We start from the raw sequence: 13,612 nt of genomic DNA on the forward strand, positions 1-13,612 counted from the left end.
TCTGTTTGCTGTGAAATAGGGCTTCCAGTACTATGGTGAATAAAAGTGGTGAAAGAAAATGTCCTCGTCTTGTTCCTGATCTTAGAGGAAAACTCTCAGTTCAGTATTGAGTATGATAATAGCTATGGGTTTTTCATTATGACCTTTATTATGTTGAGGTATATTCCCTCTAAATCCACTTTATTGAGTGTTTTTATCATGAATGGATGTTCTACTTAGTCATATGTTTTTTCTGCCTCGATTGAGATGATCCTATGATTCATATCCTTCCTTTTATGATACAGTGTATTACATTTATTTATAATACAATCCAAATTCTTCTTGCATCCCCAGAATAAATCCTGCCTGATAATGGTGAATTATTTTTTTAATGTATTGTTGGATTTGGTTTGCTAATATTTTGTTGAGGATTTTTGCATCTGTATTAATGAGGGTTTTGGCTTGTAGTTTTTGTTTTTTTGTGGTGTCTGTGTCTAGTTTGTCCTTGTAGGATGTGTTGTAATTGAAAGCTCCCCTCCTTATGTTTTTTTTGGAATAGTTTAAGGAGAATAGGTATTAACTCTTATTTTTTTATTATTATTTTTTAATTCCGGTATAATTAACAGTGTTATATTCATTTCAGGTCTACAATATAGTGATTCAACATTCTATACATTTCTGTGATTAGTGTACTCTTAATCTTCTTTACCTGTTTCACCAATTACCGCCCCCTCCCCCCACCTATCCTCTGGTAATCATTGGTTTGTTTTCTATATTTAAGAGTCTGGGGTTTTTTTTGTCTCTTTTTTTTCTTTGATCATTTGTTTCCTAAATTCCACATATGAGTGAAATCATATGGTATTTGTCTTTCTTTGGCTGACTTATTTCACTTAATATATACACTGTAGATCCATCTATGTTGCTGCAAATGACAAGATTTCATTTTTTATAGCTGAATAATATTCCATTGTGTATATGTACCACATCTTCTTTATCCATTTATCGATAGATGGACACTTGGGTTGGTTCTATAATTTGTCTATTGTAAATAATGCTGCAGTAAAGGTGGGGGTGCATATGTCCTTTTGAATTAGTGTTTTTATTTTCTTTGGATAAATACCCAGTAGTAGAATTACTGGATCATATGGTAATTCTATTTTTAATTTTTTGAGAAACCTGCATATTATTGTTTACAGTTCCTGCACCAATTTGCATTCCCAGCAACAGTACATGTGGGTACCTTTTTCTGCTACTTCATTATTAGTGTATAGAAATGCAATGGATTTCTGCATATTGGTTTTGTATCCTGCAACCTTACTGAGTTCATTTATCAGTTCTAGTAGAATTCTGGTGGAGTCTTTAGGTTTGTTATAGATAGTGTCATGTCATCTCAAGTAGTGACAGTTTACCTTTTTCCTTGCCTCTTTGGGTGCCTTTTCTTTCTTTTTCTTGTCTGATTGCTGTGGCCAGGACTTTCAGTAATGTGTTGAATAAAAGTGGTGAAAGCAAGCATTCTTGTCTTGTTCCTGATCTTAGAGGAAGGGCTCTCAGTTTTTCACCATTGAGTTTGATGTTTTTCATATATGGTCTGTGGGTTTTTCATATATGGTCTTTATTATGTTGAAGTATGTTCCTACTAACCCTACTTTGTTGAGGGTTTTTTTCTATCATGAATGGATGTTGTACTTATCCATTGCTTTTTCTGCATCTCTTGAAATGATCATATGGTTTTAATTCTTTTTCTTGTTGATATGACACATTATGTATTAACTATTCTGTGAATATTTGATAGAATTTACCTGTGAATCCATCCAGTCCTGGGCTTTTATTTGTTGGTAATCTTTTGATTGTGGATTTCATTTTGTAGTAGTAATTGGTATGTTCAGGTTTTCAATTTCTTCCTGACTCGGTTTTGGAAGATGTTTTTAAGATGTTGGATTATGTTTTTAGGAATGTATCCATTCATTCTAGCTTGTCCAATTCATTGGCATATGATTTTTGATAGTATTATCATATAATCCTTTGATTTGTATAGTATCAGTTGATACTGCTCTTTATTTCTGATTTTATTTATATGTGTCCTGTGTTTTTTCCTGATGAGTCTGGCTATACAGTTAGCAATTTTGTTTATCTTTTCAAAGAACTAACTCTTAGTTTCATTGAAATTTTCTAATATTTTTTAGTCTCTTTCATTTATTTCCATTCTAGTCTTTCTTATTTCCTTTATTCTGCTAACTTTGGTCTTTTTTTTTTTAATTTTTTTAATGTTTGTTTATTTTTGAGACAGAGACAGAGTGTGAGTGGGGGAGGGGCAGAGAGAGAGGGAGACATAGAATTTGAAGCAAGCTCCAGGCTCTGAGCTGCCAACACAGAGCCCAAAGCGGGGCTCGAATCTACAAACTGTGAAATCATGACCTGAGCTGAAGTCAGACGCTTAACTGACTGAGCCACCCAGGCATCCCTAACTTTGGTTTTTGTTTGTTGTTTTTCTCTTCTCTTAGGTGTAAAGTTAGATTATTTGGCACTTTTCTTATTTCTAGATATAACCCTGTATCTCTGTAAATATCCCTTTTAGAATTGCTTTTGCCTTTATGTCCACAATAAATTGATACCCTCTGACTCAAAAGTTAGAACTTATTGTTTTCTCTCAGTAATAGCAATTATAAAATCCCTTTAGGAGATTGTAAGGATTGGGATCTAGAAAACAGGTAACATTATAGCAGATTGTGAGAACACAGTAGAAAAAATAGGAAAAACCTCAATGCAATAAGAGTAAAAGCCTAAAATAACCTATAATGAGCAATCATAGAAAATCTTATTTTCATAAGTGGTTATGGAAGAATAAGTTCATGGCTACCCTGAAGTTCCTGAAATAGGGTTCTGTCATTTTCTGGACCTGAATTACACAATATAAAAATAAAATTTTAATTAAGTCCACATAGAAAAATGATTATTCCTACCAGCTCTTAATATATAAAACTACTTTATCTGAGAAGAAAAGAATCATGAAGTTTCAGGCTCCCATCATCATGATGACAAGTGGTAGAGAATTTTAACTTATCTCTGATATTTTATCACTATTAAACAGAAATTAACATAATACAAAACACTCTCATGAATAAATTTATTCAGCGAGTTGCTTTCTATGAATAATATATATTAAACAGCACCATTGAAGAAAGATTTGTGAAAGTGTTGACTATAAATGCCTTTGCTGGATAGCCTTGCTATTTTACATGTTACTGTTCCATTAACACCAATCATAGAATTGTCTTCCTGTGCTGTTACTTACATAGTACTGTGTGAAATGCATTCTTATCTAGGTTTATTCATAAATAAATAAATAAATAAATAAATAAATAAATCTATTATCTCTGTTGTACAGAGGTATATATCTAGTATAACTCCAAAATTGGCATCTGAGCAGTACTGTTTTGAGAGGGAGTACAGCTTATTTATTCTATATGAGTAAATGCCATTTCTCAATGTATTCGAAGGCTATATATTAAATTAAAAAGTTTTAATTAAAAACTAGGAAATAGAAACAAAAAATCACACAATAAAGGAAGAGAATTTAAATATCAGTAAGGTCCATTATCTGGCTTTTTGTTCTTATCATTATTCTTTCATTCAAGTTAACCCTTCCCCTGGTCAAAATGATCTGCTTGAACATCATAGGGATTCCGTTTGTAATTGCTGAGAGAGGAGGCTACAGTAGATACAGTTGTGAAGTTTACTTTGTTTCCAGAAAAAGAACATTTCTTATGGCTGCAGAAACCTGGCCAAACTTCAGATACCGACTCTTCAGTTTTAACATAGCTGCCTTCATTTCTTTGTTCCTTAGAGTGTAGATAATTGGGTTTAAAATAGGAGTAAAGATTGTGTAGAACACAGCAAGGACTTTGTCAACAGAATAACTGCTGAAGGGCCACACATAGATGAAGATGCATGGTCCAAAGAATAGGGTGACCACAGTGACATGGGCAGTCAACGTGGAACGGGCCTTTGCCATGCTAGCAGAGGAGCGTTTCCTGACTGTGATAAGTATCACAGTGTAGGAGACAACCAAGAGGAGAAAGGAACTCATAGAAAGAAAGCCACTATCTGCAACTATAAGTAGGCTGACAACGTAAGTGTCAATGCATGCCAGCTTGGTCACTAAAGGGAGGTCACAGAAAAAACTATCTACCTGATTAGGGCCACAAAAAGGCAAGTTAATTGTAAATGCCAACTGGCTAGTAGTATGGATAAAACCCACAAGCCAGGAGATGAGAACAAGAATAATACACACACGGTGACTCATGATTGTCATGTAGTGGAGAGGTTTGCATATAGCAACATAACGGTCATAAGCCATGGATACAAGGAGCACCATTTCACTGCCAGTGAAAAGGTGAACAAAGAAAATCTGGGCCAAACAGGCATCAAAAGAAATAGTCTTCTGCTCAACCAGAAAGTCTGCAATCATTTTGGGTGTAGCAAAAGAGGCAACACATATATCTACAAAAGAGAGGTTTGCAAGCAGGAAGTACATGGGGGTGTGAAGGTGAGAATCTGTGGTTACAGTGAGGATGATAAGAAAGTTTCCCAGCAGTATTGCTAGGTAAAGTAGTGAAAATATGACAAACAAGAAAGGTTGGAGCTCCTGGGAATTAGAGAGTCCCAGCAACACAAACTCTGTCACCCGGGAATGATTTGTCTCATTCATTGACTTGGTAGGAACTTGTCTTGCTACCTGAATAGAAGAGAGACAGAGATCAATCAGTGGGTTTCATTTCCCAGTTCTGCTCCCTTCCTTAGGGATTCAAATTTCTACTTATGTTTATATATCTGAATTTTCATATATCATTTCATAATTAAAAATTATATAGATAGCATAACAGCAATACTAAAGAGGGATGGAGGAGAGAGTCATTGAGGGGATATTTGACATTGGTATATTCAGTTACATGAATTTGAGGAATGTAGTTTACTTTACAAATGAAATTGGAAATCTGAAATGTTTTTCTTGATATTATAGAAATCCAGTCTAAGAAACTACAGAAACAAAATCTGAATCTTTTTTTCTACAATAAATGATATAACCATTTTTTAAATGACTGACACAGAGGAAGATAATTTCACAATGTTGACCCCAAAAGTTAGACACAAAGCCCGTGTACTGTATGAACCTATTGAAATAAAGTTAAAAAATAGGCTAAACTTATCTATGGTATTAAAAAAGCTCCTGTGGTCATTATCCTAGAAGGGAATAGGGACAGGAAGATGATGGGAAGGGCTTCTGAAGTGCTGGTAATGTTGTCTTGAGGTGAAAATGTTTGCTTTGTGAAAACTTACAAGATATGAAATTCTCTTTGGTGTACTTTTGTGCTTATTTTATTAATAAAAAATAAACCAGGAGATAAAGAGACACCATTACATTTGTGTAAGAGCTCAATAGGCAGACCCATTGCCTTGAGTGACTAGATCTTACTCCCTCCTCTATTCATTTACAAATTACATGACAGTACAAAACCTAGTTAAAAACCAAATGTCTAGAGCTGTGACTTAGCTCTTCCTGGAGTTCTCTTATATGAAGGAAACTAGTGCATTTGTTCTCAATTATTCCCTGATATTATTTCACTAATCTCAGATATTGCTGTTAATGACTATAGGCATATTTTTGAATTATGGTTGACATTTCATTTGATTTGGTGGGGCTTTAAAAAATTAGTTATATTGCATAATAGTATTCATAGTAAGAAATTCAGACCATGAAAAAAAAGTTTCTTCTTTTCCACTCAGTTAATCTACTTTGTTTTATCAGCACTTTTCCCTATTGCTTTTTTTTTACTTTTTATTTTTGCTTTTATAAGAAAAGCAAACTTGGAACTACCTACCTGAAAGCAAACTACCTAGAACTTGGAAACATTATATAGTGAATAAGAAAAATAAAAGGTGAAATTTAAAGAAGTATCTCCCTCTACATCTAAATCAGGCGTTTGGAAGAAAGTGTCTTTTATTGATTTCTAATTATCTGTATTTTTGATATTAATATCTTCTTAGACCTAATTTGCAAATTGCCTAGTGTTTCCTTGAGTTTCATGGAGGATTTACACATAAGGACAGAGCCTGTGATGAATAATTTTAACTCGCAAAAACCACATTCAGGGACTCACTCCTATATTTCAAATCTCCAGTTTTCTAGAAAATTCCCCCCAAGTAATTAAGTCACGTATCATCACTGATTATATAAGACTACAACTTTAAGAATTTCAGAAGAGATTAACAGCAGTCTGAAGTCAGAGCAAGCTGGAAGTAAAATTATACAATGGAATAAGTTTGTCTTTGAGAAGCCACTACATTCTCCTCAGTACATTTCTCCCTTCCTCATCATTTCTTGGTAGCCTGTTTTTAACTTAACTTCAGGCACACACCATGGCTTGTTGTCCCTGGGAAACAGCCTGACCCACAGATTTCTTGACCCAAATACTGTATTGAATGCCTAGAAGAAGGAAAGGAAATGATATCCAACAAGACCAACTAATTAGGGGTTCATATGTGTCCTGTCAGGAGCAACAAAGCCTCAAATTAAGCACAGGAAATGATTCTCCCAGGGAGGTGTTCTAGAGATACAGCAGAAACAGGTAGCAGAGAAGACTTCTAGTTCCTTAGGAATAAAACCCATAATCCATTTATGTGAGAAAATCACAGGAATCATACCGATAAATCTTCAGCAAAGCACTGTTGTTTCATCAGCAATGGCTTCTTAGGGGCCCAGAAAAAGAAAAGACCCTGTTTTCCATGGAGGAAAATACTAGGCAAATTGATTCAGTCAAGAACTGGGTTTCTTAACATAAAAAAACCAAAATGATGAGCAACAGAAACTCTAAATAAATGCACTTTCAACATAAATTCTTCTGCTATAAATGCATTCTAGGGGCACCTGGGTGCTCAGTTAAGTGTCTGACTCTTGGTTTCAACTCAGGTCTTGATCTCATGATTTCGTAAGTTCCAGCCCTACTTTGGGCTCTGTGCTGACAGTGCAGAGCCTGCTTGGGATTCTCTCTCTCTCCCTCTCTCTCTGCCCCTCCCCTGCTGCCTCTCTCTCTCTCTCAAAATAAACTTTAACAAAATACAAAGAAAATGAATTCTTTTTTAGTTCATTTGCTATGTAAGTGTGTAAATGCCCCTTTGCTCAGGGCACTGTGCTTTGCACTAGTGATAGAGCAGTTAGGTTTGTAAGGTGCTTCTTCTGAGATCATTTACCAATATTTATCTCTTGTTTATTTAGAGAAGTTGGTGAGTCCTCATTTTCCTTCACTCACTATACATTTCTTTTTAGATGAAATGGACTGTCTTTTACACCAAATAAAATGGCTGTAATGTGGTGAAAATGTAAAGCTATTAAAAAAAAACTGTTAAATTTAAAGCTGTATAACTGAGCAGATTATTTAGCCTTTCAGGGCTCATTATCCTCAAATATTAAATATGGGAACATTATTATTCTAAAGAGACACTGAAAATGTTTCTTAATTACACAAATGATAAATCTTTTTTTTCTTTTTTTTCTCTTTCCCCCAACTTAAAAATATATAATTAATTGCTCCTCACAATCACCATGAAGCTCTTTCTGCCATTGGTCCTGTCTCTGTCCTTTAATGAAAACACCTTTTACACCAAAAAAGTCTAAAGAATTCTTTCTTGAGCATTTGCTACATGGCCCCACATCATGTATGCACCATGCAGTGTTTAAGCATTAAAATATATTGACATGCACGGCAAACATTTCTGATTCCATAGAGTTGATATTGTAGTGGAAGGGAGCAGAAAATCCAGCTGGGAGAAAAGCAGGTAGGTACACCTTACACCAGCAAAGACATTTTATAAAGCAATAAATATGCTCTTAAAAATGGATCGACTTGGTTTAAGTGCACAAGGTGATAACCAAGGGCATTATGTGAAAAGTTTTTTAACTTTCAAATAGTTGCTTAAAATATGAAGTAGGACTTTTTCCTACTGAAATAGAAACTTACGAGCAAGAATTAACATCAAACTAAGTTTTTTGAGAAAGGTGCCTATTTCTTCCTCAAAAGTTATCACAACGCTTGCCATATATTTTGTGTTCAATAAATATTCACAGTAAAGTAATCAATGGACTGTGTCATAAATACCAATTATATATGTGCATGAGTGTGTAAGTTTTTTTATCAGTTGCAGATATAGTTGACAACATCTAATTGAGCTTTTCCATTTTATTGGATGGCTCTTCTGAGAAAGTTCAACAATCTTGAGAAATTACAACTTCATGTGGCTATCAAATGTTTGCAAAAGTAGTTTTTATCAATTTCTCCATTTGAAAATACTCTGAACAAGTGTATGGAGAAATCTTTAATCAATTGTAATGACTAAAAATACATAAATGTTCTTAATAATGTATTGTTTCAGATCAGACTAAGTATTTTCTGATAATTTTACATACTCAAAGATAGCATTCATCCAAGATTGATTCATCCAAGATTGAGTTTCTAATTAGTAGATGTGTTACTATAAAGACCAATCTTTCATTTCTTGTACTATTTGAAAGTAAATTAATACATGCATACAGAGTTGTACTAGGTGTGCTAGGTTGTACTGGGTGACCCTCAGGTCCCTCCTTTCTGAAATTCTGTCAAATAAATCTTTTCCTACTACTTCCATCTTGGATAATATGACTGGTGGATTAAGTGAAGTAAGTAGGAGTATTGTTTACAAAGGCCAGCAAGTTTTCTCAGATAAAAATACATCTTTCACAAGCTTTCCAGCATTACTACTCCCTTTCCCCTCCCTCTCTAAATCCAGATCAGAGATATAACAGTCACTGTGGAGACAAATGCTGGTGTGTGGTGTTTGTAAAGATACTGACAAAGTGCTTTCACTTACCTAAGATGAAATGGGAAGTGTGGATATATCCTGTAATTTATAGTCAGTAATGCTTAGTAAGAATTTAATTGTTACTTCCACATATCCTAAGAAAGTACACCTGGCTCTTAAAAATGAATCATAAAGTTTCATTTTAAATAAGAAGGAAATAGACTCAGGATGTCCATAGCCAGGATAGACTGTCTTCATAGATGTGAGAGAGGGCAAGATGCAGTAGTATTTGAATTTATGTCCAAAGTAGCTGGAAGAGTACTTGGAGCAGTCAGGAATCTAAGAGGCAAAGAAGTAGACAAAAAGGAAGAAAGGCTAAAACAAAATCTTCTGGTTCACAGTTTTGCAAATAATTTAACCTAACTTTAGCTATCTTGCTTATATTTTCAGTACAGTACACTAGATGATTACAAATAGAGACCTGTAGAAATCAATACCAATTATATGTAACTAAAAATCACATGAAAAGTATTATTTCTTAGTCTCCATTGCACTTCAAGTATAGAATATTTACCCACATATATTAGGAAAATGCTTTTTTTTTTTCAACTTAAGCTCATCAGGTCCATAAGTATGGATGAAATTCTTCAGAGATTTAAACATTGTTCATAAATGGAAGTTTCAACAACTTAATCTACAACATTTCATTTAAGTTTTCTTTTAAATATCAGCAAGAATATTTTTACAAAGTATCACTTATAATACAGTATTTATTATATGATTTGGGGTCTGTAAACAGAGGTAGTGGAAATATTGCATCATTTTATCAAAACCATGTTTAGGGAATATTTAGGCTTTTTCTTCCCTTTGTCTTAATTCTCCTTCATTCAAAGTGTAGATAAGTTTTTTCCCTGTTTCTCAGGGATGTGTTATAAATGATCATGAAGTAATTGAATCAAACATTTTGTATAATAGCAATATAATGGATTTACCATAGTATTAATAATGTTTTAAAAGACAGTAATCACGTATGGGCTCTCCTCCTTTTTTTTCACAAGTAGGATATATATCAAGCAGGATATTTTAATTTTCATGTTACTTATATTTATATGTTCTAGTCATGAATTAACAAAGAACATACTAAATTATAATATTTCAAATAGCCTAAAGTCCAAATTAATAGATTATGTCCAAAGATACTGTAGACTATAAGAGAAATATTAACCTGAGTTATAGAAAGTGTTCAAATTTTAACTCTCAATGAGTAACTTCACGATTTGAGGCAAATCACCTACCCTTCACCGTGCTCCATTTCTCTTCAAAAAAGGAGGGAAAAAAATCTCCCTCATAATTCTAATATTCTCTAATTCTCTGGGTTTTGAAAGCATGGCACCCCTCCAAAAGCTAATTCAATGATAAAATTACAAAAGGTTGTGTTGAAATAAAAGTATGTTAAATTAAAAGGGTAAACCCATTCTGGTTTCAGGAAAGTGATATGGCCATCAGTCACTACTCAGAGTTAGGATATGTGGACAGTTAATAGGCAAAGTGGACATAGAATATTCAAAGATTAATTGAAAGGGTGAGGGCTAGTTTTCTCTGTTCTCTGTTGTGACTGGAATTAGGAGGCTACCGAACAACAGTGCTCTTCTTATCCTTATATTGCACCAACTGGGAAAACAACATTCTTCAGGATCCACTGGATGGGGTGTGAATGTAAGGAACCCATGTCTTTCCATACTTTAATCTCTATCATTTATACTTTGAAGTATCCTCAGCACATAGATACAAGAAAAGCCATCAAAATAGTTAGAAGCTAACTAGCAATTTAATGTCACTGGATTGCAGTGATCAAGAGACCCAGAAGAGAGTTGTAATAATAGAAATCACCTTCATTAGGACTAATTACATAAGAGAGTTTGTTTGCACACAAGAGTTACACTGCATCACCTTGAGAATTTTGCAAATGGAGAAATGGAGAAAGTTGCAGGACTGCTGGAAATACTTTGTCCTGTTGGAGAAAATGTAACATGGTGGAAAGAAAAGCAATGAATAATTTTATTGGTTATTCCTTTCTGCTTCAGGAGAACTTTAGAACAAGGGCTTCCAGGAGCCTCAAAAATTGATGAAAAGATATTTGTGCCTTTGCATGGTACATAGCAGTGCAAGGTCTTGGTATTTTAATAGTTCTAGAAGAGCCACATGCTTGGTTTCCAGAGCAAGCATTCTAGGGTAGAGCACCGAGAGCTGTTTTACAGTATAAACACTACATCCTACAGATTAGGAAGAAGTAAGTGAAGGGACTTAAAGCCCCTTGTGAGATTAAAGTAATCTCACAAAAATTTGAATTTTTTTAGTTGAAATTTTTAGAAAAAAAATGCTGTTGAGTTAAGCTCTGATTTTCTCTTTCCATGAGGTTAGTTTATATTCAAGGACAATATAAAAGAATAAAGAAAGAGTTTTCTTTGTACTCTCACATAGAATCTTGATGCTAACGTGAACACTAGAAATGAGCTAGATGGGTTGAATGAATTCTTGAGGAGTTAGTTATTTGACTGAGATTGTACTGCCCAGTTTGGAGACATATCTTCTAATCCTTTGTCTAATACCTTTCCTGCTCTACCTTGATTCATTTTCCACAGGTTGGAACATTTTGAATTTATGATTAGAGCCAAGCTGAAGTTTCATCTCTTCCCATATACGTGAATTTAGAGTACTCCTAAATGTCTCTTTGACCAGTACTTCCAGTACCCTTCCTGGATACCTGTTCTTTCCAGTACTCTTTTCATGTATATAATCTCTAAAAATCTGTTTTTTGGATTTTCTTTTCTCCTTAGGGTGTCCTGCTGGGAGATTTAATAGATTGAAATAACTTTACATATTTATAAGAAAAAGCCTAAGAGTAAACCACCTCTAATTCTAAGATTTAGAGTATGTACCACAAATTTAATATCTGCAAAATTAACTTGTTTTCTTTCACAGTAAATTCCAACTCTGCTTATGTAATCATTATATTCTGAAACATCCAGGCTTAAATCATCAATATGATAGATGATGTCTACTTCTTTCATATCCCTATATTTAGTTCCAAAATTTATTGTATATGGGATCATACTGTTTATATAGTTTTTTTTTAATGCTTATTTTCTCTGAACATGAATCATGAACATTTTAGCTGGTTGTTACATATAACTGGTAAACTTGATTTTAAATGGTTGCATTATGTTCCAATTTATAAATAAAATAATTATTCCTACATTGTAGAAAATATAAAGTATTTTTTCCCAGTTGACAATAAGTGTGATTGATTGATTCATGGATTTAAAGTTTATTCATTTTGTGAGAGAGAGAAACAGAGCACATACAGGCAGGAGAGGGGCCGAAAGAGAGGGAATGAGAGAGAATCTCAAGCAGGCTCTACACTGCTGGTGCAGAGCCCAACACAGGACTTGAACTCATGAACTACAAGATCATGACTTGAGCTGAAACCAAGAGTTGAACACTCAACCGACTAAGCCACCCAGATGACCCAAATGTAAGTGTGATTTAATATAACTAATATAAAAGTCATCTTGAAAAATCCTAATTGCCTTTCAGGACAAGTTTTTGAAGGTAAAAATACTGGAATCAAGACTTTGAACACTTACGAGTCTCAATTAATACCCAAAACTCCAGATGAACTATACAGTTCATCACCACAAGAAGTTCCCCTGGTATTTGATCACATACCCCTTCCAAAAACCCCTAGCAACCATTAACGTGTTCTCTGGGTCTATAAATGTTCCTTTTCCAAAGCATCATATGTTTAGTGTATACAGTATGTAGCCTTTTCAACTATCTTCTTTCATTTAGTGATATGCATTTAAGATTTGTCTATTTTGTTGAATGCATTAGAAAATCATTCTTTTATATTATGGTATAGTATTCCATTGTATGTATGTACCTCAGCTCATTTTTCCATTTATCTATTAGAGGGCATCTTACTTGCTTCTTTTTTGTGTGTTTTGGTGATGATGAATAATATTTACATTTCTGGAAACATTCATGTGCAGGTTTATGTGTGTGTATATAGTTTTTCAATCAGTTGGGAAATCTAACTTGGTAACAAGAAATGTTTACCTCCGTTAATTATAAGGCTCAGATATTGGCACAAATAGATTAGGATTGTTACATCTTCTTGATGTATTGAGCTCTTTAACATTAGGACATATCTATCTGTAGTCTTGGTAATATTCATTGACCCAAAGTCTTCAGAATCAAATATTGATGTAATAACTGCCTCAGTTCCCTTATTAATTACTGTTTGCATTATCTTTCATCCATTTGTTTACTTTGAAGCTATGTCTTTAAAGTTGATTCCTTGTAGACAGCAAAAAGTTGGGTCTTCCTCCTGCTTCATTCTGCCAATATCAGACTTTTAGTAGAGTCCTTAGATCACTTACAGGTAATTTAATAATTTAAATTGTTCTACATCTACCATCTTGCTATTTTTTTTCTATTTTACCTATTTTTGCTCCTTTTCCCACTTTTCCTGCTCTCTGTTGGGTTTTTTCCCCACAGTATCTCATTTCATTTCCATTCTTCATTTTATTTTATTTTTTAAAATTCTTTAACCTTTATTTTCCATTTTATTAATCTATATTGTAGCATTTTACAATATAAATAGTATTCCTTTTTATATTTAAACTTTTTATTCAAAATATTTGTTAAATGTTGTATCATTTTTTAGAAAATAACTAAAATAAATTTTCTTAACCAAATATACTTTTGGGGTTAAGATGACAGAGTAGTAAGGGACCCT

At 33.7% G+C, this 13,612-nt stretch overlaps 1 protein-coding gene across 1 annotated transcript; it reads right to left on the reverse strand.

The window, feature by feature from the left end:
• Window positions 1–3,712: 3,712 nt before the first annotated feature.
• On the reverse strand, window positions 3,713–4,732 carry LOC132668407 (olfactory receptor 4K15). The gene has a single exon (XM_060617380.3). The coding sequence runs from the start codon at window positions 4,685–4,687 to the stop codon at window positions 3,713–3,715; it is 975 nt and encodes a 324-aa protein (XP_060473363.1). The 5' UTR covers window positions 4,688–4,732.
• Window positions 4,733–13,612: the final 8,880 nt, after the last annotated feature.

The sequence above is a fragment of the Panthera onca genome, chromosome B3 (assembly GCF_046562875.1).
Source record: "Panthera onca isolate mPanOnc1 chromosome B3, mPanOnc1 haplotype 2, whole genome shotgun sequence".
NCBI classification, from domain to species: Eukaryota; Metazoa; Chordata; class Mammalia; order Carnivora; family Felidae; genus Panthera; species Panthera onca.